This window comes from Rhamphochromis sp. 'chilingali', assembly GCF_963969265.1.
Source record: "Rhamphochromis sp. 'chilingali' genome assembly, chromosome: 22".
Lineage (NCBI taxonomy): Eukaryota > Metazoa > Chordata > Actinopteri > Cichliformes > Cichlidae > Rhamphochromis > Rhamphochromis sp. 'chilingali'.
The window spans coordinates 10,800,935-10,820,926 of NC_137950.1; the positions used below are offsets into that span (position 1 = coordinate 10,800,935).

The following is a 19,992-nucleotide window of genomic DNA, read 5'->3' on the forward strand; positions in this document are numbered from 1 at the left end:
GCAACGGTTGTATAGGGATCGAATGGCCCGTAGCAATGGGCCAGACACCCCATATTCCCGCAACACCTCCCACAGGACACCCCGAGGGACACGGTCGAATGCCTTCTCCAAGTCCACAAAACACATGTAGACTGGTTGGGCAAACTCCCATGCACCCTCAAGTATCCTGGAGAGGATAAAGAGCTGGTCCAGTGTTCCGCGACCAGGACGAAAACCGCATTGTTCCTCCTGTATCCGAGGTTCGACTAACGGACGAACTCTCCTTTCCAGCACCCTGGCATAGACTTTCCCAGGGAGGCTGAGGAGTGTGATCCCCCTGTAGTTGGAACACACCCTCCGGTCCCCCTTCTTAAAGATGGGGACCACCACCCCGGTCTGCCAGTCCACAGGTACTGCCCCTGATCTCCACGCAACATTGCAGAGGCGTGTCAACCAGGACAGCCCTACAACGTCCAGAGCCTTCAGGAACTCGGGGCGGACCTCATCAACACCAGGGGCTCTGCCACCAAGGAGTTGTTTAACTGCCTCATATGACCCCTGGTTTAAAGTTGCTCCACTGCCTACCAATCAGATTCAGGTGCGATTTTAAAATTTTAATTAGACCAGGGTTTTTATGATGTATTTTATGATTGTATTATGTGTTTACCTTGTAAAGCACTTTGTGACATATGTCTGTGAAAGGTGCTATATAAATAAAATTTACTTACTTACTTAAATATATTCTGCATATTCTGATAAGTTGCATTAAAAAAAAGCTTCAGGGAAGCCAGAAATGTAGCTTTCACAATGCTAAGTGGCCTGTTGGACAAACCAAAATACTCTGCTCGATGAAATGAGTAGAGAAAGTGTGAAAGGAATAAAAAATGTGAAAGTGACCCAGCTCCACTCCTTCAGGGAAAGAATTCTGCACAACACATGCCATAAAACAAATACTTTGATCGCATATTGCAAAACTAGAATGGGAATGTTATTTGGTAACAAATCCCTGCCACTATTCTCGGAATTCTCAGGCATGCAAACCGCCCACATAGGTCAGGGTTCCCAGCCCTGTCCACCCTCAGACGGTATGCAGTCTTGGTACCAGACAAAGGATCTACAGAGCAGACCAAGATCGTAAGTCACAATTATTCCAGCTAGCAACAGGGATAAAGAAGTTTTTTGGGTTTTTTTTGCTTCCAAACAACCAGGCATTCATATACATTTTTTAAAAATGCACTTAAGTGGCAATTCTTGAGGCTTGTTTCCTCATTTTGGATCCAGTTCTTGTACCTAACCTCTTTTTTTTTCATTTAAAATCAATCAAGCATAGAAAAGTCACCTACCTAACTCAGGGGATGAGCCAGTTTTAAATTGTACATTAAGGCACTTTGTTAAAGCAGGCTGTCACAAAAACACATCCATCCATCCATCCATGCATCCATCCACCCTATCAAAAAATCTGAGAATGCACATTTTGTCCTTTAGTTGATTCTGTGCAAAAAAATTGGAAAAAAATTTGGCAAAGATAATATAGAGTGACAGCTATAACCTCGTATTTTATAGTATTTTTGCACCATCAAATAAAATAATTCCTTGTTGTCTATCTTGGCACAGTTCTGCTTAAAAAAACTGGGATGTAGCATGACTAAAAAGCTATCTAAACTATCTACAGCAGAAAACAGTGTCCGAATGTCCTTAAAAGGGGGGGGGGGGGGAATCCACTGGAACTTTTTATTAATGAATCTAAAGAAGAATTAGCAGGTATCGCGTCTTACAGTGACTGCAATAAATGCGCAAACAGCAAAATCAAGCTACCAAACTTCAAATAGGTCCTTTTATTTGGCACTGGTTATGGAAATTTTAATAATCTGTTTTTTTGACCTTGTTACGTAATTAACAGTGGTTTCCATTGTAGTGGCTAACTGGCTAAGTGTCATTGGTATTAGGAAATGTTTTCTTACAACAAGATATTCATTGTCTTTGGCTGATCTACAGCTTTGTCCATTGCTGGTGATGCTTAAGGCGAAGGAGCAGCAATATCTGTACCGGCTGCATAATAAATCACAGATGGGATGTAACGAATGTCATGCCGTGGAAGAAGAAGCAAAAAAACTGGATCAGCTGAGGTTATGAAAACAAAAAAGGTCCTAGCTTCCGGATGACAAGAATTGGAACATTGCCAAAAAATGTAACATTGTCTACATTATTCTGAAAAACTGAAAGTTCAAAGCAGTGTGTTGTTTGGCAGTAGTCTGTAAGTATCCAAGGGCAATAATTAAAAGGTAATAATGCAATTTTTTTATTGCTTTTTGCCTATTGACATGTAACAGTGATCGTATTCAGCATTTCTTTTGCATGGCTTTTAGCACCATCCAGTGGTAGCTGTAATTAACAGGATGGGAGAGGAGTCGAGCTGGTGGTAAGGCGGTGAATACAGGGAAGGGTCTCTGAGGAAGCTTTGTTTGTGCTCGTGTGTTGATAGAGGAAGCATCACAGTACAACAATCCTTTGAATCTGTGCTCAAAACACCACAAAAATGGCTTCATCTGTATTGTCAGTTGCATTAACATGTTAGTTTATCCATTTTTGGGGCTTGAGTGCCTCTGATGGTGGTGGTCATTTGTATTATAAATATTTGACTGTTGTAATAACACTTATCTTTTTTCATATTTTTGCTTCTGTTGACAGTTTGACAAGTGTTCGTATTTTTCTCATCTATTCTTTGAAGGATGCAATGCTGAAGAATATGTTTAAATCAGGTGCACTACATTACCTGTAACAACAACTGTAGCGAAAGCAAATCTTTTAGATTGATGATACTACTCATTATTTTATTTACTCTTAGGGGAACCTAAAACATGGTGTTGGGGGATAACACTACAAAGTGCTGATAGGTTAGCTATCTTTCACCATTTCTAGTTTATTCCAATGAACACCTGCTTCTCACTGCAGTCACGTAGTGAAAATGATTTTGTTTATTCTGGGATGCTGCGGCCTCTAAACTAAAGACAGGATAAACTGGAAAATGCAGTCCAGCCTGAGCTTAACACAACTACTCAGTTTCCCCATTTCTTAACCATCCGTAAGGCTTTCCTCTGTGTACTAACTGGATTGCTACATTGCAAGAATTCAGGCCAGCAGACAAGAAAAACAAACAATAATAATAATGAAAGGTGGGTAAATGTTAGCTAACAAATATATGTAATTAAAGCAGCTGCTTGATTCTCCTTAGGCGAGTAGAGCGTCTCTTTCTTACTTTTCAAACAATACTTTCTTTTTCAATAAAGGATGTGTGTTTGTGTCTCAGTCGGCTGAAAGCTGGTTTCTTTGCTGGGAAAATAAGAAATGAATACAGAAATGCATTCAAACATTTGCAAACATACAAGGAACAACATGGTGTGAACTCACTGAGACAGGTTTTCTGGTACTTTCTTTACTAATCTTGAGGAACAGTTCTCCAGGCTTTGTGTTCTTCATCCAGATGATCTCACACCGTTTCACAAATGTTGAAGTACAGACTCTGAGGAGGCCCATCCACAACCCACAGTGTTTGTTCTATTGTGTGTTTTTCTATCCAAGCATGATTATACTGTGGAAAAGTTTGGGATCATTGTCACGCAAAAATCTATCATTCCTCCGTTTTTCCTACCTGCTTTCCTTTCATTGAGGCTTCTTCCACTGAGACCATTTCTGATGAGGTTTCGGTAGATGAAACAAAGGATCAAACGGATCTCTCAGATCCTGCGTCAGGTCTTTGCTGGATTGTTTTTTCCTGTTACTTACAGACATGACATTCAGATACTTTTCATCATCTGCAGATCTTTTTTAGTCCTGCAACTTCTTATTTTGTCCTCTACTTGCCCAGCTTAGTCAGATTTCTCACAGACACAATTTACACCATGCTGAGAAGTTTGTAGCTTTTTGTGAATCCTTTTGTTGGTGCAAAAATACGGTTTCCTCTCTGCCAAACTGTGTTTTAAATTCACATATTTATATCGATTCAACTAAAGAAATGTGACCAAAATGTGTTTTTTTAACAGACTGCCAGTAACAAAGTGTTTAAAGATTTAAAGTTGTCAACTGTTAAATTAACTGTGTTCGACACAACACTGGTTGATCCCTTGACGTAAGTGCCTTCTTTGTGCTTATGATTCATAGGCCAGTGGCTAAACGAACAAAAACAACCTTCTCTTAAAAATGGTTGTTTTTGCAGCCAAGCAGCAAACGTCCCAAAAAAACCCTTTAAAAGACCTTTGCAAGTGCGTCAAGACCTTTGCACAATGCTTCAAAACAAAGTCAGGGTCGATAAATCCTCAGGAAGGCTGCAACAAGTGTTTAGCGACACTAGAGGGCACCAGAGGGCAAGATGATCTTCCAGTTTATCACACCTTTCATCAGAGTTTGAAATGAACACGTACCACAACTTATTGTAAAGAGGTCAAACACATAAGACAGAACAAAGGGTGTTTTGAAATTGTTTTTTTTAAATCCATATTCCACTCTTTATAGTCACACCACCAATCAAATCCAATGTTAGTCTCAAACAAACACGTTTTGTTATAATACAACTCTAATAAGCTTTAAAAAGATGGCACCATCAAATAGAAGGGGAACATGATTAGGCAGGAGAGTGTTGTCACATATATTTATAACAAAAATATTTCCTTTTAATTAAGATAGTTCTTTTTCATATACTCTAAGGATAGAATCAAATTTTCCCTCTCACATATCAGGGCCTTACTTTTGGGGAGTGCTATCTTGAAAGTGTTGCATAGTTGAGGAGACAAATGTAGGGTGGTGGGGGGGGGGGGGGGGGGGGGGGGGTCTTAATTTAAAACGACACATGGGGAGTAAAAAGCTTTTCGTTTGATGCAGAGTGCAGGATAAAAAAATACTCTTCTGAATACTGTTATGGGATTGTACTGGCTCTAAAGCCTTCATGTAATAAAGAAAATGAAAAGTGTGAAACCTGCGGCCTTGAAGCTTGTGTACTGGGATGTAAGTGTAGAACGCTAACTGCAAGCATTTTAGTAACAAAAACAAAACCTGTGCAAACATAACTCAAAAGAATAAGATCCACAGCAATCCTATGTGATGATCTCCCAAGCGGTTTTATAAACACAGGGGAAAAGCTTGTGTCTCTCAGATTGTATCCATTTTTAAAAAATAAAGAAAGAAAAAGTGCCGCTCAGTGACCATCATTCAGAGTAAAACAACATATACTCTTGGCAGGCAAACAAAGAACCAGCTTAGCTTAAAAATACTGACTTTCTAGCTTATGAGCTTATTAAAGCTCCAATTGTAAAACCTGATAAACCTAACCTTCTGTGTTGGCTTTCCTCCACCGACATGGTGATTTACTTCTTTAGAGATTGTGTTTATAAGAACAGAGTCCTGCAAGGAATCCTTGTCCGACGGTCGCCGAACCCGTTTATTCTGCTCATTCCAAGTGAATGAAAGCTGGATACGTTTCGATTTGCAAAATAAGAAGGGGAATTCCCAACTCAGCTTAAAGTGTCTCGAGATATTGTGCCAAGCATTTTTAAAGCCAGACATTAAAAGAAATGAAGAAAGGGGCACACTATATGAACCGCACCCAGTCTTTGCTGCTGGTTCTGACTTTACAAGCTCCAACCAGGGAGCACACCTGCACTTTCTTCCTTTCCAGCATTTCCATGCGTACATTCATTTGTCCCTTATATCCTGTATACTCATCTTCGTCTGTCCACCCACTGGTTGAGAACATGTAAAAGTTTGTACTGCTCCAAGTCCAAATCCCTAGTAGCGTCTGCAGACCTCTGCTTTGCTTTTAAGTCTTAGTCCAACAAAAGAAAGATCCACAACGCCGACCAGGGTCACCGGAACTCATAGATTGCGGCACTGTGCTCGGGAACATGGGTGAGGTTCAAAGACTGGTACCTGGTAGGAGATTGTATATGTCAGCATGTATATACATCAGCACTATGTGAGAAATACAGACATAAGAGTGAGAAGGCACATTTTTGTAGGTACAGGCTACAGAGCAGTGCTGCACTTCTGCGAATGCAATATTACAGCCAGACCTATATCAATCACCTATCTGATACTGGCTGGTCGCAAATATATTGGTATTGGCTTCAATTCTGTATAATATGAGGCAATATGAACATTTTTGCATAGGTACAACATACAGAAAGACTAAGGCAATGGTGCCAACAACCACACCTCAAAGACTTGGATGTTAGTTTAATTGGTGGCTGTAAATTGACTGTAGGTGTGAATTTCGTGAGATAAAAATGGCTTGGAGACTATTTTGAACAGCAACAGTTAAACTGCTACCACAGAATGCACAAAAATACTAGAGATGGAGTAAAAGTGGGGCTAAGTTTGCTTATAACCAGGCAGCATAACCACATAAATTAAACAGACCAAACTGCGGGTTGGACTGTTCTGCTTTGTTGTCAGAGATTTACAGTTAACAAACAGTCAGGTGAGTAAACAACACTGAGACACTTAAGATTGACAACGTGCGGCACGGGTGAAAAGCTGTCTGTGTGTGTAAGCTGTGTGTGTGTGTCACAAAGTATGTGTGTTGCAAGTCAATTTCTAAGAATAATATAATGCAAGTCAACTTCTGCGGATATGTATTTCTGTACTGGTCTCTTGTCAGTGTCACAGGGTCAGCTTCCTGTTTCAACAGAAAACTGAACAGAAAACAGAAATATGTGTAACATAACTTTTGAAGCATAAGCAAGTAAAACAATAAAAACTCCCTAACATTTGTGTATATAAAATTACACATTTTAAACTAGAGCTGTCTGCTAATTATCTGAGGAGCCACAATTGAGAAAACTTGAGAGAAGCTGACTGAATGAGTTTTCCCCAACCAGATTTTCAGCCAGTCTAGGATAAAGCAACTTTTCAGAGGTGAGCCAGCTGGTTAAAGCTCCTAATACAAGTCAACCTTGAATCACAATAACTTTTAGTGTGCTGCATCACCATTCGGAGCTCCTGTGGTAGTAGTAGCCCTCAATTGTTGCTGTGGATTTCTGGAAGCAGATGTAGTAGAATCCCGCAAAGGAAGCGCCGCTGATGTCCTTAATTGTGTGGTCAGGGACTAAAAACTGTTCCTAAGGCAGGCAGGTGAGAAAAACCAACAGAAATATAAGAGGCAACCTACTGCAGAATATAGTTAAGTTCACTGTTCGGTAATCGTACCTTCCACCTCATGAAAATATAGTCAGAGTTCTTCAGATCCTCGTAGTCAAAATCGTCAGAGTTGAATGTCTTTGCATACTGGTAGAAGGCCTGGAACTTGCCCTGGACACAAAAAATGTTTACAGGATAGGTCAGAATAAATCAGTCTGATGGAGAATAATTTTTGTAATTTACAAATAAAAGCAGTTTCACCATACCCAGTGCTTACGATCCACATCCTCATCTGCATCCCATTTCCGAGTGAGAAATGGCCGTTTCCTACTGATGATCTCTCCAGCAAAGAAAGTGGTCAGTGTTGGATATTCCTAAAACAACAACGAGAAGCAACTGAAGACACGTCTGGTCACTTCTACTCTTTGTAATTAAAAAGAAAGTAACATTAAATGATAACAAACGCATCGGTCTACTTAATGTTCAATTATATAAAAGACACTTCAATTCTAAAACACTACAGAAAGTGATCATTTAGAGACTGACAAATAAGAGGTATGTGTAATAAGCCAACACAATGTCACAGCTAGTTCACCACTGCATTCATACAGTGGGAATGTTCTGGATGCTCTGTACAGCAGGAACACAAAGACGTGAGCTGTTACCTAGTAATTACTTCTGTAATTCACTCGACCCGCTCCAGTTCGCATACAGAGCTAACAGATCAACTGAAGATGCCATTGCTACAACGCTCCACACCACCATCTCTCACCTGGAAGTGCAGGGCCGTTACGCCAGGCTGCTCTTTGTTGACTTTAGCTCTGCTTTCAATACGATACTCCCGGACAGACCAATAGTTAAACTGCTAGAAATTGGACTTCCTTCCACCACCTGCCGCTGGATCAGAGCCTTCCTCTCAGACCGTGTACAGAGAGTTAGAGTGGGGCCTCATCTTTCCTCAGCCCTCAGCCTCAACACCGGCTCTCCATAAGGCTGTGTACTGAGTCCCCTACTGTACACTCTGTACACACATTACTGTGTTAGTTCCCACCCAGACAACACAGTCATCAAGTTTGCAGATGATACCACCGTGGTGGGGCTCATCTCAGGGGGAGATGAGACGGCGTACAGAGCTGAAGTTCAGAGGCTGTCAGATTGGTGTGTAGATAACAACCTGGACCTCAATACCACCAAGACAAAAGAACTGGTAGTTGACTTCAGAAGGAGGAAGTCCGAGCTGCAGCCTGTCAGCATCAACGGGGAGTGCGTGGAAAGGGTCTCCAGTTTCAAGTTTCTGGGTGTGCACATAGACACAGACCTCCAATGGAGCTCTAACACCTCTGCGGTCTTAAAGAAGGCCCAACAGCGTCTCCACTTTCTGAGAATCCTCAGAAAAATGGAGCTGAAGAAGGAGCTGCTGACCGTCTTCTACCGCTGCTCCATTGAAAGTGTGCTGACATATTGCATCAGTGTGTGGTTCTCCAGCTGCACCACAGCACACAGAAAGGGACTCCAGAGGATCATCAATATGGCCCAAAAAATCATTGGACATTCTCTTCCCTCCCTGAAGGACCTGTACAGCACTCGCTGTCTCAGGAGGGCACGCAGCATCCTACGGGACTGCACACAGCCAGGACACCGGGTGTTTAAGATGCTGCCGTCTGGCAGGAGGTTCAGGCTGCTGAGGTCCCGAACAAATAGACTCATGGACAGCTTTTACAACAGGGCAATAGCCCTGATCAATGTAAATGGCTGACCTGACTGGCTACCTCCCTGGACTTTTTTAGGGGGGAGGTAACAATGTTTAAAACAATAACAATAATAATATTTATATTTATAACAAGGTGCAATAATAATTAATGTGCAATAATAACAGTGTGCAATACACATACACTTATTCTTCTTTTTTATACTAAGTTAATATACTGTGTTGTGTTGTTTGTTGCGTTGTGATGTGTCATATCGTGTCGTGTTATATGTAGTGCCGACTAGGGCTGCCACAAACGATTATTTTGATAGTCGACTAGTCACCGATTATTTTTGCGATTAGTCGACTAATCAGATCATCATCCATTGGACATACAGCTTATTGCACCAGCAGCATCTGCTCTTATATAACTATCATTAGCTTACAGCTTTAAGTGTTTAAGGTATGTGCTAACTAAAAATAAAGACAAGATGATAGTTTATTAAATTTTAATGAAATCTGCAGATTGTTGTGGTTTAATAAACTCCTTGCTATCTAAAATATAACAGGACACCGGAGTAAATTCTTGAGCATCTCACACTTCTGATAATCAGCTGTCTGCTTGACGTTTATTCAGCTGTGTAAAAACTTTAATCTCAGCCAAACCGATTTACTCAGGAACAAGTAAAATACTAAAAAAAAGCCAAACAATAACATTTTGAAGTTATCTAAGTGACTTATATATATATATATATTTAACCTGAGTAGCGAAAGACGGCGGTGGGGCTGAAAACGATTTGCCGGGAGTCCGGTGTTCTCACGGCTCTAGTTAGCCTAGCCTAGCCTCCGGCTAGCTATCGAGCTAGTGGGTAACAGATGTCTCTGAAAACGTCGGAGCACTTTTGAAAATATGTGGTGTCTTGATAAACTGAGCAGATATTTGAGGTTTACACAGCTACATTCTCGCCTGAAAATATGTTAAACATTTATTTTGTGACCCAGAAAGAATAATAAGAGTAAAACCAACTAGCTGCCACCATTGTTGGAAACTGAGCTGGGCCGCGCTATGAATTCTGGGACACAGCTTCTTCTTCTTCGGGGTTTAACGGCAGTTGGCATCCTTGTACATGCAGTGCTGCCATCTTCTGTTTCAGTCTGTTATTACACTCTTAAATCCTGCTACTTATTCCTGCGTCTTTCAGGATCTTACAAAGCTTCAAACGACACGTCGACTATTAAATCAGTCGTCGACGATTTTGATAGTCGACGTAATCGTGACTAGTCGACTAATCGTGGCAGCCCTAGGCCGACGTAGGACAGTTTTCCAATTTCATTGTACTACTGTACTATGTATGACTGTGCAATGACAATAAAGAGTTATCTTATCTTAATAACCGAGGACACTAATTATAGCATGTATTGCGTTAGCTGTAATTTACTCTGTGAAATAGATTTTAACACACCTCCTGCAGAGATAGTGTTATGGCCATTTTGCCAGTGTGCTGATAACATCTTATTCACACCATCTTTAAACGTTGCTATTAAGGCATGATTAGTAGTATAACATCCACCAATCAGAAGAAAGTTGAATTAAAATGACAAGGAAGAAGCAGAGGATGAACTAAAAGCCTAAATATAAGTTTTCAGGAAGTCATTTAACTTAACTACAGTCTTGTTTTGACTGTTTGTTTTCTTCTGGTTACGTGTGGCCATTCGAGTTCAACCTGTGATAAACGTTGCCTTTCCCGACACCTAGTGCACACAGCCTCAACACAAACTTAAACTGCCTGTTTGTGAGCTCAAAATGTAGCCTACTGAATAACACATGTTGGGTGTCTTATATCTTCTCTACCATTGCCATGAATCTGTCTGTGGCCGATCCCGACTACCCGCTCATTTCTGTAGGTATTAAGGTGTTCTGACTTTAAGCCGTTAACAAATTAAAACCTACAGGATTTCAAGAACCTGTGTGACAATCTCAAAACTACTTTTAAGTATTAAGCTAACAACATTTTTTTATTGATGAGACATGCATATTAGAACAATGTGTTCTCGACAGGCCAATCAAAAAGGAGTTGCACGGCCACAATAACTGGTGCGATCTGCCTCAGGGGAGGGTGCAGTCACTGATTCAACTATTTCAAAGAGCACTCAAAGAAAAGGTTCAATAGTTGAAATTAAACTAGAAATGTATATTTTATAGTGACCAGCAAATGAATTAGTAGATGTTTAATGGAAAGTGTGGACAGTATGTGCAAGAAAAACCTTTAAAAAAAATGCAAAAAGCCTTCAAGAAGTTAGCCCTTCTACTCCTTTTGCTAAACAGCTGTACTTACGTTTCCCACTGTTTTAACATCAATTGATACTTTGGTTGAAAAGCCCAATACTCTTTGTGTTGTCTTATGTTATTGCCTTTTTCTCTTGGCACTGTTAGACATGTTTGCTACTACAAAAATAGTCACAACAATTTCCATGACAGCTGTGGCCAGACATGGTATAAATTATTTATGCTCATGCTTTAATGAAGGGAATCACCTCTCTCACCTCTGTTAGTCCTTTTATCTTCAGGTAGCCACATAAGTAGGAATCCTCCATGGTCACATGCTTTAAAAAGAAAGCAAGACATACAATAAACTACATCACATTGACATCAGTTCAGATCAAGTTATGGTTTTACAAAGCCAATGCTAAATATTTAATTTCTAACAGCAACCTCAAATACAAATAATTTTCTACTGAGGTAAATGTTTGTGTAGGCCTTTACACCAATTCTGAATGTCCTTATTAGTATTTATAGTAATAAATTACTTCAGCTGCATTAAAACATTGACAACAAATTTAAAATGTTTGTTTGTATTCAGTCGTGGGCACTGCTACGGGACAGGACAGGCTGATTTTAACACCTGTCAATCATCATGCCGCCCGTTTGACAGATGACCAAATGCCTCTGACATCTCGACTGAATAACGAAATAGCCGCTTCACTGCCCCACCTGCAAAACAACCTCCACGTCATAAGAGTTTCCTTTGCTTTTCTGGTGGCCTCTGAATTTGGAACCGCTGTACAGGAGCGAAGTGACAACACCGGGCTGCTGCGTGTTTATCGGGGGCGGCGGGATAAGTGAGGCCGAGGATGTGAAGGCCGCGGCGGTGGAGTCGCTGAGGTATCCAGCGGGGACAGGCATGGCTCCCGCTTCGCTGACCGGGCACCGACCACGGGCAATTGCCGTCGAGGAGAGGTACTCTGTCGGCGTCTACGAGGAGGTGGCAGAGAGCCGAAGAGGTCCAACAACATTCAAATTCCACTTAATTCCGCTACAGTTCAGTTTACCAGCAACCAAGCTCCCAAAGAAGTGGACTTCGACGCGGTGTTTTAGCGAGAAGTATCCGCCGCTCTCATTGGTCAACTGAGTCTGGCTTTCGAACATCTTCGAAGCTCATTGGTTCGACATGCGGAAGGTTTCGTGGAAATATTTGGGTGTAGTTTTCCAACTGTTGTGTAAGGATGTGTAGCGCACGTATAGAAGCGCTTTTTAAACTACATTTCCCAAAGAAACTAGAAGCCTCTACGCTGCTGTCAAGCGCCGAAGGTCACACGCGTGTTTTTGAACACAAGAGATGCTTAAGAATTGAGCAGCTGATAAATGGATTAAAAATAAGACTTGATGCTAATAGGAAACTATGCGTGCAGTGCTAACTCTTGTTAAATGAGGACGTTTCGGACACAGACATCTCGCAGGTGTGTTTTCTTCTCAGTCAGCCTTACTTAAAAGCATCACATCTTCACATACTTTCCGCTATGCTTAGGTGTATAGTTAGACTTCAGAGTCAGGTTGGGAATGCTTTTTCTCTCAGTAAAGTGTGCCCGAGAAATCAGTACTACGAATGTGTTGCGAGATACTCCGCAGCCACAGCAGGTAAGAGCAATAACCACATTGAATGAAAGCTCCCGTCATCTACAGAAGATTTGTGTCATTTCACCCTGATGTGGCGTTTTTCTGTTCACCAGAAAGGAAGAGATTTTATCAAGATGTCAGCATATCTCAAAGTGAAGGTATCTGTAGTTTTGTCATTAGTAATCCAGTCAAGTGTAGTATTGTAGTAGCAGGTTTTCCTGCCCCATCTTTATGATTGTGTCATTCTGGATATCTTTTGAAAAATATCTCTATATAGGTGGTTTATATGAGATAAACCTGGACCAAAGGAAGCTGAAAACTCCAGGAGGGAAGCTGTTCACGGTGCCAAATGAAGCCTTGGCCATCGCTGTTGCAACTGAGTGGGATGCTCAAAGGGACACACTCAAGTTCTACACTATGCACTTGGTAAAGCATTTGACATGGAGTTGTAGCAAAGTACTGGTGGCACCTACGTTACATAAAATAATGTTCAGAGAAAAGGAAAATTTGAGAGGAGTTTTATGATTTGATAGGTCATATTTATAAAAGGAATGTTACCCAGATCTTCCAACAACTTGCAGGACGTGTACCTTTAAAATAACTTTGCCATGATATTTATACAAAAATTTCACTGTAATATTAAGTTTGGGAAACTCTTTCCTCAGACTACCCTGTGCAACACGGCTCTCGACAATCCCACCCAACGCAGCAAAGAACAAATGATCACCGCTGCTCTCAAGTTTCTGGAGACTGACACCATCTGGTATGGCACTTGTTTATTTCTATTTATTTTAGGTTTGTTTAATTTTCTGAAACTTCAAACATAAACTCATATGCGAATGCATGTATATACATCTACATAGTCCGTATATCCTGTGAACGCCCATGTGCATTCAGAGATCCACGTATGCATCTGAGAATTATTTAAATTTGAATTTATACAAAATAAGACAGGAAATGAACTATTGTATGGTATTAATATCCAGTAACACTTATATTCGCCTTTTTCACCTTGGGAAAAAAATGTCCCTTTGCAGAGTGCTATGATACTTTAAGAACAGTTTGATTTGCACTACAGTTAATTGTTGTTTCTTTATAGCTTTAAATATGTATGCTTTCCTGATCATAATTATGATGGTATTCAGGTATTTTCCTTAAACAGCGTCACTTAAATCACAATTAAAGCCAACATTGTGTTGAAAGACAAATATGAAAAATTCTACAATTTGACTTAAAAAGAAAATTATTTTGTTACAGTAGCAGAATAAATGGATAGCTAACTCCTGTACCTGCTTATAAAATCTACTTGTGTTACACTGTTAAATATCACATTTTTAAAGCATTTTCCTCATAGGAGCCACTCATTTGTTCATTTTATTAATAAAAAATCAGTGTTTTAACACCTATAAAGAGACATTGACACACTGTAGACAAACTTAGCTGGTTATTTTCTGAGTTGATGTTTTTTATGTTGCTTAGTTGCCACCAATTGATTGGAGTTATTGTGACTTTAATGTTGTAGGATTTATGTTTTGTGTAGTTACAGAGTAGATGAGCCCCATGGTTTAGTCGAGCTGCAGAGGAATGAATGGGACCCTGTGCTGCAGTGGATTGAAAAAAGGTAAGAACAGCTTTAGCTCTTGTTGTACATGCTGCAGATTTGAAGGTAAAATATTCGTGTTCTTTTCGGGGTATCCTTTCTTTTCCTAATAACAATAATTAGGTGTAAAAGGCCTCATCTGTGGTGTTCACATTGCTGTACTTAATACTTAATTCAAAATAGTTAAAGAAAATCTTGTGTATGTTCTCCTTATTTTAATAGTGATTTTTGTAGAAATACAGGCATATAAAGATTTTGTGTAATATTATTAACAGAATGTTACACAGATGATGTTGTGCAATAACATAAGCCTTATAATGAGCAGTGTATCTGATACACATCAGTTCAGTTGTATTTATATAGCTCAATTTGTAACAGTTACCATAAGACACTGTTGTAAGATAAAGACCTTGCAATATTAGAAAGAAACCCCAATAATCATGCCCATTGACCAAGCCCTTGGCGACCGTGGGAAGGAAAAACTCAGTTTAACAGGAAAAAACCTCCTGCAGAACCAGGCTCAGGGTGGAGCAGCCATCTGTCATGTCACTACTCTGGCTGTGATATTCAGCAACTGAATGACTTTTCAAGGAACTTTTAAGGCAACCTTATGATAATAATGAGTACAGTATCAATAATAAATAATAATAAATTTGTTGGGATGTTTCTAATTTTAGGAATATTGCACAAATAAATGAAGTCATTCCTACATTTTTGTTTAATGTGCTCACTGAAGCACATGCTGTGATCAACAATGACTCCAAGATTCTTCATAGTGTTACCGAAGGCCAAGTTAAAACCATCTCAAGTAAATATCTGGTTACATGTAATGCTTCTAGGACAAAGTAAAAAAAACGAAAAAAAAAAAAACACTTCAGTTTTGTCTGAATTTAGGAGGAAATTAGAGTTTGTAATGTAGTAGTTACTTCTTGTCTGTAGTTTAACTACTTGACCTGTATCACTAGGGATGGGTATCGTTTAGGTTTTATCCGATACCAGTACCAAACCGGTACTTTTGAAACGGTGCCGGTGCTTAAACGGTGCTCGAACCGGTGCTTAAAGAATGGGGAACACAAAATTGGTCCAAAAACCTCTCATGTTCAGCTGGGTTTTTTTGTAAAAAGGTAACAATGTTAGCCTTTTCTGCAGCTATAGGGCATATATGGCATCACTCTTGGCTGGAAGCAGTGCTTAAACAATGGAAAGGGTGAAGGGAGTATCTGCCATCAAACAAGAAGACAGCTGCATGTAACTACAATGGTGTTTGCTAGTTCACCTTACGTGCATTAATGTAATAACGTGGTTAGCATACTCAACGTAAATTACACACAAACAACATTAAGCTACTCACGCAGAGAAGAACGGCTGCTGCTGCCATCATCATCCATCACCATTTCTGCTACACTGGCAGGGCTAGGGGCCAGGACTCTCCTCTTCGGGTTTTTGGGGGATGTTGCTAACTCCGGGTCCGATAACAGACACCACACCCGCAGTAGATGTGCACGGTGTGAGGTCTCGCAGCAAGCTATCAAATACGGCACATTTCTCGGCTTTTAACGTTGCCAGGTGTTTCATCAAATTCGAGGTGTTGCCTCCTTTGCACAGTATCACTGTATCACCTTAAAGCACTTGTTGCAGGCTGCTGAGTTTGCATCTTTTGCTGTGAAGTACAGCCAGACTTTTGACCGCTTCGCCTTGGTCATTTTTAATCTGTAGCTCTGCTCTAAAAGAACGTACGTACCTGGGCCCGCCTACTACGCTTGCAAAGGTAAAATGATTGGCTAGAATCTAAAGTGTATGACATCTCAGGGGAAAAAAGCACCGAAATAAAGCACCGAAATGTGCGCTGCTTTTCGGTCTGGTTACTACCGTTTATGTCAGAACCGGTGCCATTATACCGGTACCCATCCCTATGTATCACCTGCATAGATAAATGAATTACTTGCTGTGGGGAGTAAATAAGAAAAGTAATGCAAAAAAGTCAACAGCAATTTCTAGTAATTATTTATTTATTTGAATACCAACCTGAACAATGGCCAGATTTGTTTCATGTTTCTTGACAGGTCTGGACTGTAGCCTGGCCAGTTTAACCAGTTTACAATCTTGCTACGGAGCCAGGCTGTTAGGGATTTCTGTGTTTCATTCATAACAAGCTGAATGAGCTTCTATTATCCATTTGGTCAGATTACAGAGTGTTTAGTGCTGTGATTTCTGGGAACTTTAAGCCATTTCATGTTGTTCTTTAGCCTTGTGCCATATATGCGGGTATTCCTTCTCTTCTAAGCAGAAAGTTATGCGTGAGAATGTGATATCTTTAGATACTGTAAATCTTTTAAATATGCTATATAACTGAGAAGAAATCCTGAGGTAGGTTGGCATGTTCGTCTGCTCTCTTATCTCCCAATGGCGCACCACACCAGATGTTAATTTGACACAGATCTTAAATGGATGCTGTGATGACACAATACTCCCATTTGTCTGGTGTTGGGAGTGACACTAGGAGTATGTTAAGGGTCTCCTTCTGGTCTTGAAGCGGCATGTAAGGCAAATGTGTTAACCACTAGAAAAATTACAACATGTTAAAAGTAGAAATTTGAAAATGAGTGCTGTTTTTATTTTTTTTTATTTTTTAAAGAACAATATTTTTTTACTCATGTTCAACACTTGATACTTTGTATTTGTTGTATATTTCAGTTAAATCTAAGGAGAAGTGATTCATATTTTACATTCTTTCCAACTTTTTAGCTTTTTCACCAAAGTGCTGATGAGCTTATGCTATGATGACGTCTCCATCTGTTCGTCTGTACAGTCATCTGCTCACAGTTCACAAGAATCACTATTCCTCCCAGAATGCTTGTTAGCATTTAATTGCTTGTAATGTTCATAAAATGAGTTTTGTCATCTGCAAATGCCCTTCTTCTTCTTCTATTTCTTCTTCTTCTTCTTTTTTCAAAAATGTAGTCTTCTGAGCATGCTCAGGCCACAAAATCATTGCAGTTATGTTTTAAAATGATAAATTATAAAAAACAAGCCTGATGATTGAAAACAAGAACTAATAGGATGCCATTTGGCAAATTTCAGATGCTCAATTTGGGATTTCTCCAGTGTAACCTTCATGCACAGTGCTTACAGTTTCGCTAAAATCTCACTCCTGATGTGCTGAACAATATCCAGTTCGAACCATTTAGCGAAGCTGTTAACTTAATATTAAAGAAAGGACTACATGAAACACCACGTGATGTAATAGCTTGAAATATTGCTTAGTTGTGCACCACTTGTATCTTTTTAGGTGGTGCTGATCATGATCTTGTTGGTCATGATCAGGGAGGGAGTTGGTCCTGTTGGCTGACTCCACTCGAAGGTGTGGCTGGAACCTTTATAACACCATAAAGTCAGCATTATGATTAAATCTATGACATGCTGATATTTAATCATGTTTTTTTGTGGCCATAGTTACTACTGACCATGTAGTCATGGTACTCTTGAGCTCAAACACACACATTTGGTGCAGAATGAGACAAATTTTCCCTGGATATGACTTTTAAAATCTCATTAGTTTGTGCAATAAAACCAACCAGTGATACAGAAACAGCATCACTTTCTCACACATTACACTGACCTATGACATGCGATGGCGCGTGAGCTTGATGAGCTCCTACATCATCGACGTTCTCGTTTTGAAAGTGCTTTACTAATTTTTATTTTCCCCACAACTTCGCTGCAGATATAACGTCACTATTGGCTCCTCAGCCAGTATTTTGGGCCCTGAGATTCCAGAGGCAACCAAAGACACCTTACGGCAACATCTCAAGTCTCACAACTTCTGGTCTCTGACAGGTAACACAGACCTATATGCTTTTTTTGTTTTGTTTTGTTTTTTCACTCTTTTGACCTTGTTTTAGATGGGATTTGCCTGTATCTAACATGTTTTGCTTGTTTGGTAACTGTAATGGCACAGCTGATGATGAGGAAGGGAAATGCTGTTTGAAGTGGAGATGGTGTGATGTTTAAATCACATGGTTTGGTTGATATGTGATTTGACTAAATTTTACATGCGTGTTGTTGTTCCTGTGCAGGACTTGAATATGTGATCACCCAGCTCAAGTCTATTGTATTGTCACTGGGCATGATTGACAGGCACCTGAGCGTGGAGCAGGCGGTGTTGCTCTCCAGACTGGAGGAGGAATACCAGGTAGGGAATTGCTGAGTCATATGCTTTTTTTTTTATATTACTTGCATGAGGATTTTTGCCTTTTTCAGTCAGTTTATGTATTGGCTTAACTGAGGAGTTGGACAAAACTGGTTTTGTACCGGATTTGTCATTACGAGAAGCTTCTAAGATTTGTTGTTTTAGCTTTACTGACGCTCTTACATGACACCTACCCTGGCAGTATATAATGTATAAAACGTGAAAGTTTTGCTTGTTTTTTTGCAAATGTCTTGATTTATGATGCTCTTCTGGCCAACACTCTTAACATATTCTCTATTTAATCCTATTAACGTATTTCTTTCTTCCCCCCCCCCCCCCCCCCCCCTTCACAGATTCGACGCTGGGGAAACGTGGAGTGGGCCCATGACTACGACATGTATGAGCTGAGGGCACGGACTGCTGCTGGTGCCCTTTTTGTTCACCTCACATCCGAGAGTTCGACTGTCAAACATAAACTTCTGCAGGACTGAAAAGGATTAGGATCAACTACTGAGAACATCCCCAGCACCTATGTTGTATAAATGTCTCTGCATTCACAAAAAGGCTGCATATTCTGTCTGTTCTGTTTAGCAGTGACAGCTGCTCTGTTGTGATCTGTTATGCAGTCATCTCACTCCAGTAAAACATGCTGGCTCTCCTTTTTGCAGTGTTTACATGTAGCAGCTGCCAAGTGTGACACCCTTCACAGAGTTTCCAGTGGGTTCTCAATCACCCGTGACATTTTGGACAGCGACACATTGCCTCAGAAGAATAGTGAAGGTTTTTGTTGTCTCTGTGGCAGTGGAGCAATAATTCTGCATTTGATTTTGTTTTGTTTTTTTTGCTTTCTTTGAGCCACAATGTCATTACTGGAAAGCAGATATGCTCATCTTAACTGCACACTATTCAGTCTGTACTGACTGCACTGTGTGCTGTCTGGCTCTGGCAATTACATGTGAAAAATATAAACTTCATTAAATTCTGAATTCTAATTATTTTTTGCTAATGAATTAACTATGTTCTGTATGTCACGGTGTTTTTCTTTGCTGGTGAAGTGTAAAACTGAAAATGTAGAGAGAACGCCTTTATTAGTAAAGCTTCTCTGCAAAGAGCAGTCTTCACAGGAATTGTTGTTATTACAGTTGATATAAATCAAGGAATGACATCATGCTTGTGGATATGATTCATATTCTTTTTTTCACAAAACATTTTCCCTTATGTCATATTTATCTGATAATGCACTTTATATAACACTTTTATAGTGATAAAGATAACTAAAGACAAATATTTTCTATAGTTAACTAATAAGCATCATCATAATAAATTAAAATAAATATATAGATATATTTTTTTTAAAAATACCAGGAATGGGTAAAAACGTAAAATAACTATTCAAAGTTCGCATTAACCAACAGAAGAGCTAATGCTACTTCCATAAGATATCAGTTTGGTTTATAAAGGGAATTAAAGGTTCCCTTTATTTACAATCGCCCAACTCTCATAATGGTTGTTCT

General features: G+C 39.9%; 2 protein-coding genes across 4 annotated transcripts; one reads left to right on the top strand and one right to left on the bottom strand.

Moving 5' to 3' along the window:
• Positions 1–4,790: 4,790 nt before the first annotated feature.
• LOC308390787 (glucose-induced degradation protein 4 homolog) lies at positions 4,791–12,189 on the bottom strand. 2 transcript variants are annotated; one of them, XM_080873065.1, is made up of 6 exons: positions 11,787–12,189; positions 11,330–11,398; positions 7,374–7,481; positions 7,177–7,278; positions 6,958–7,088; positions 4,791–5,898 (listed from the first exon to the last, which is right to left on the bottom strand). In XM_080873065.1, exons 1-6 carry the CDS (start codon positions 11,976–11,978, stop codon positions 5,835–5,837), a joined length of 666 nt encoding a protein of 221 aa, XP_080729191.1. In that variant the 5' UTR covers positions 11,979–12,189; the 3' UTR covers positions 4,791–5,834. The 2 variants fall into 2 exon arrangements, with proteins under 2 accessions (XP_080729191.1, XP_080729192.1); XM_080873066.1 differs by having other exon boundaries at positions 11,339–11,398; positions 11,787–12,182.
• A 161-nt stretch (positions 12,190–12,350) lies between these two features.
• Positions 12,351–19,648, top strand: atpaf2 (ATP synthase mitochondrial F1 complex assembly factor 2). Of its 2 annotated transcripts, XM_080873064.1 has the most exons (9): positions 12,351–12,532; positions 12,649–12,710; positions 12,803–12,847; positions 12,967–13,115; positions 13,355–13,452; positions 14,230–14,310; positions 18,014–18,126; positions 18,366–18,481; positions 18,832–19,648. In XM_080873064.1, exons 1-9 carry the CDS (start codon positions 12,501–12,503, stop codon positions 18,967–18,969), a joined length of 834 nt encoding a protein of 277 aa, XP_080729190.1. In that variant the 5' UTR covers positions 12,351–12,500; the 3' UTR covers positions 18,970–19,648. The 2 variants fall into 2 exon arrangements, with proteins under 2 accessions (XP_080729190.1, XP_080729189.1); XM_080873063.1 differs by having other exon boundaries at positions 12,388–12,710.
• The last annotated feature ends 344 nt before the right edge of the window (positions 19,649–19,992 follow it).

Bases quoted from the DNA above. Each gene is read 5' to 3' on its own strand.
- LOC308390787 (XM_080873065.1), bottom strand. From the start codon at position 11,978: ATGCCTGTCCCCGCTGGATACCTCAGCGACTCCACCGCCGCGGCCTTC. The intron at 11,399-11,786 runs GTGGGGCAGTGA...TTCTTTTTAAAG, and splicing joins ACGTGGAGGTTGTTTTGCAG to CATGTGACCATGGAGGATTC. The intron at 7,279-7,373 runs GTATGGTGAAAC...TTTTGTGTCCAG, and splicing joins ATGTGGATCGTAAGCACTGG to GGCAAGTTCCAGGCCTTCTA.
- atpaf2 (XM_080873063.1), top strand. From the start codon at position 12,593: ATGCTTAGGTGTATAGTTAGACTTCAGAGTCAGGTTGGGAATGCTTTT. The intron at 12,848-12,966 runs GTATCTGTAGTT...ATCTCTATATAG, and splicing joins CAGCATATCTCAAAGTGAAG to GTGGTTTATATGAGATAAAC. The intron at 13,453-14,229 runs GTATGGCACTTG...TGTTTTGTGTAG, and splicing joins CTGGAGACTGACACCATCTG to TTACAGAGTAGATGAGCCCC.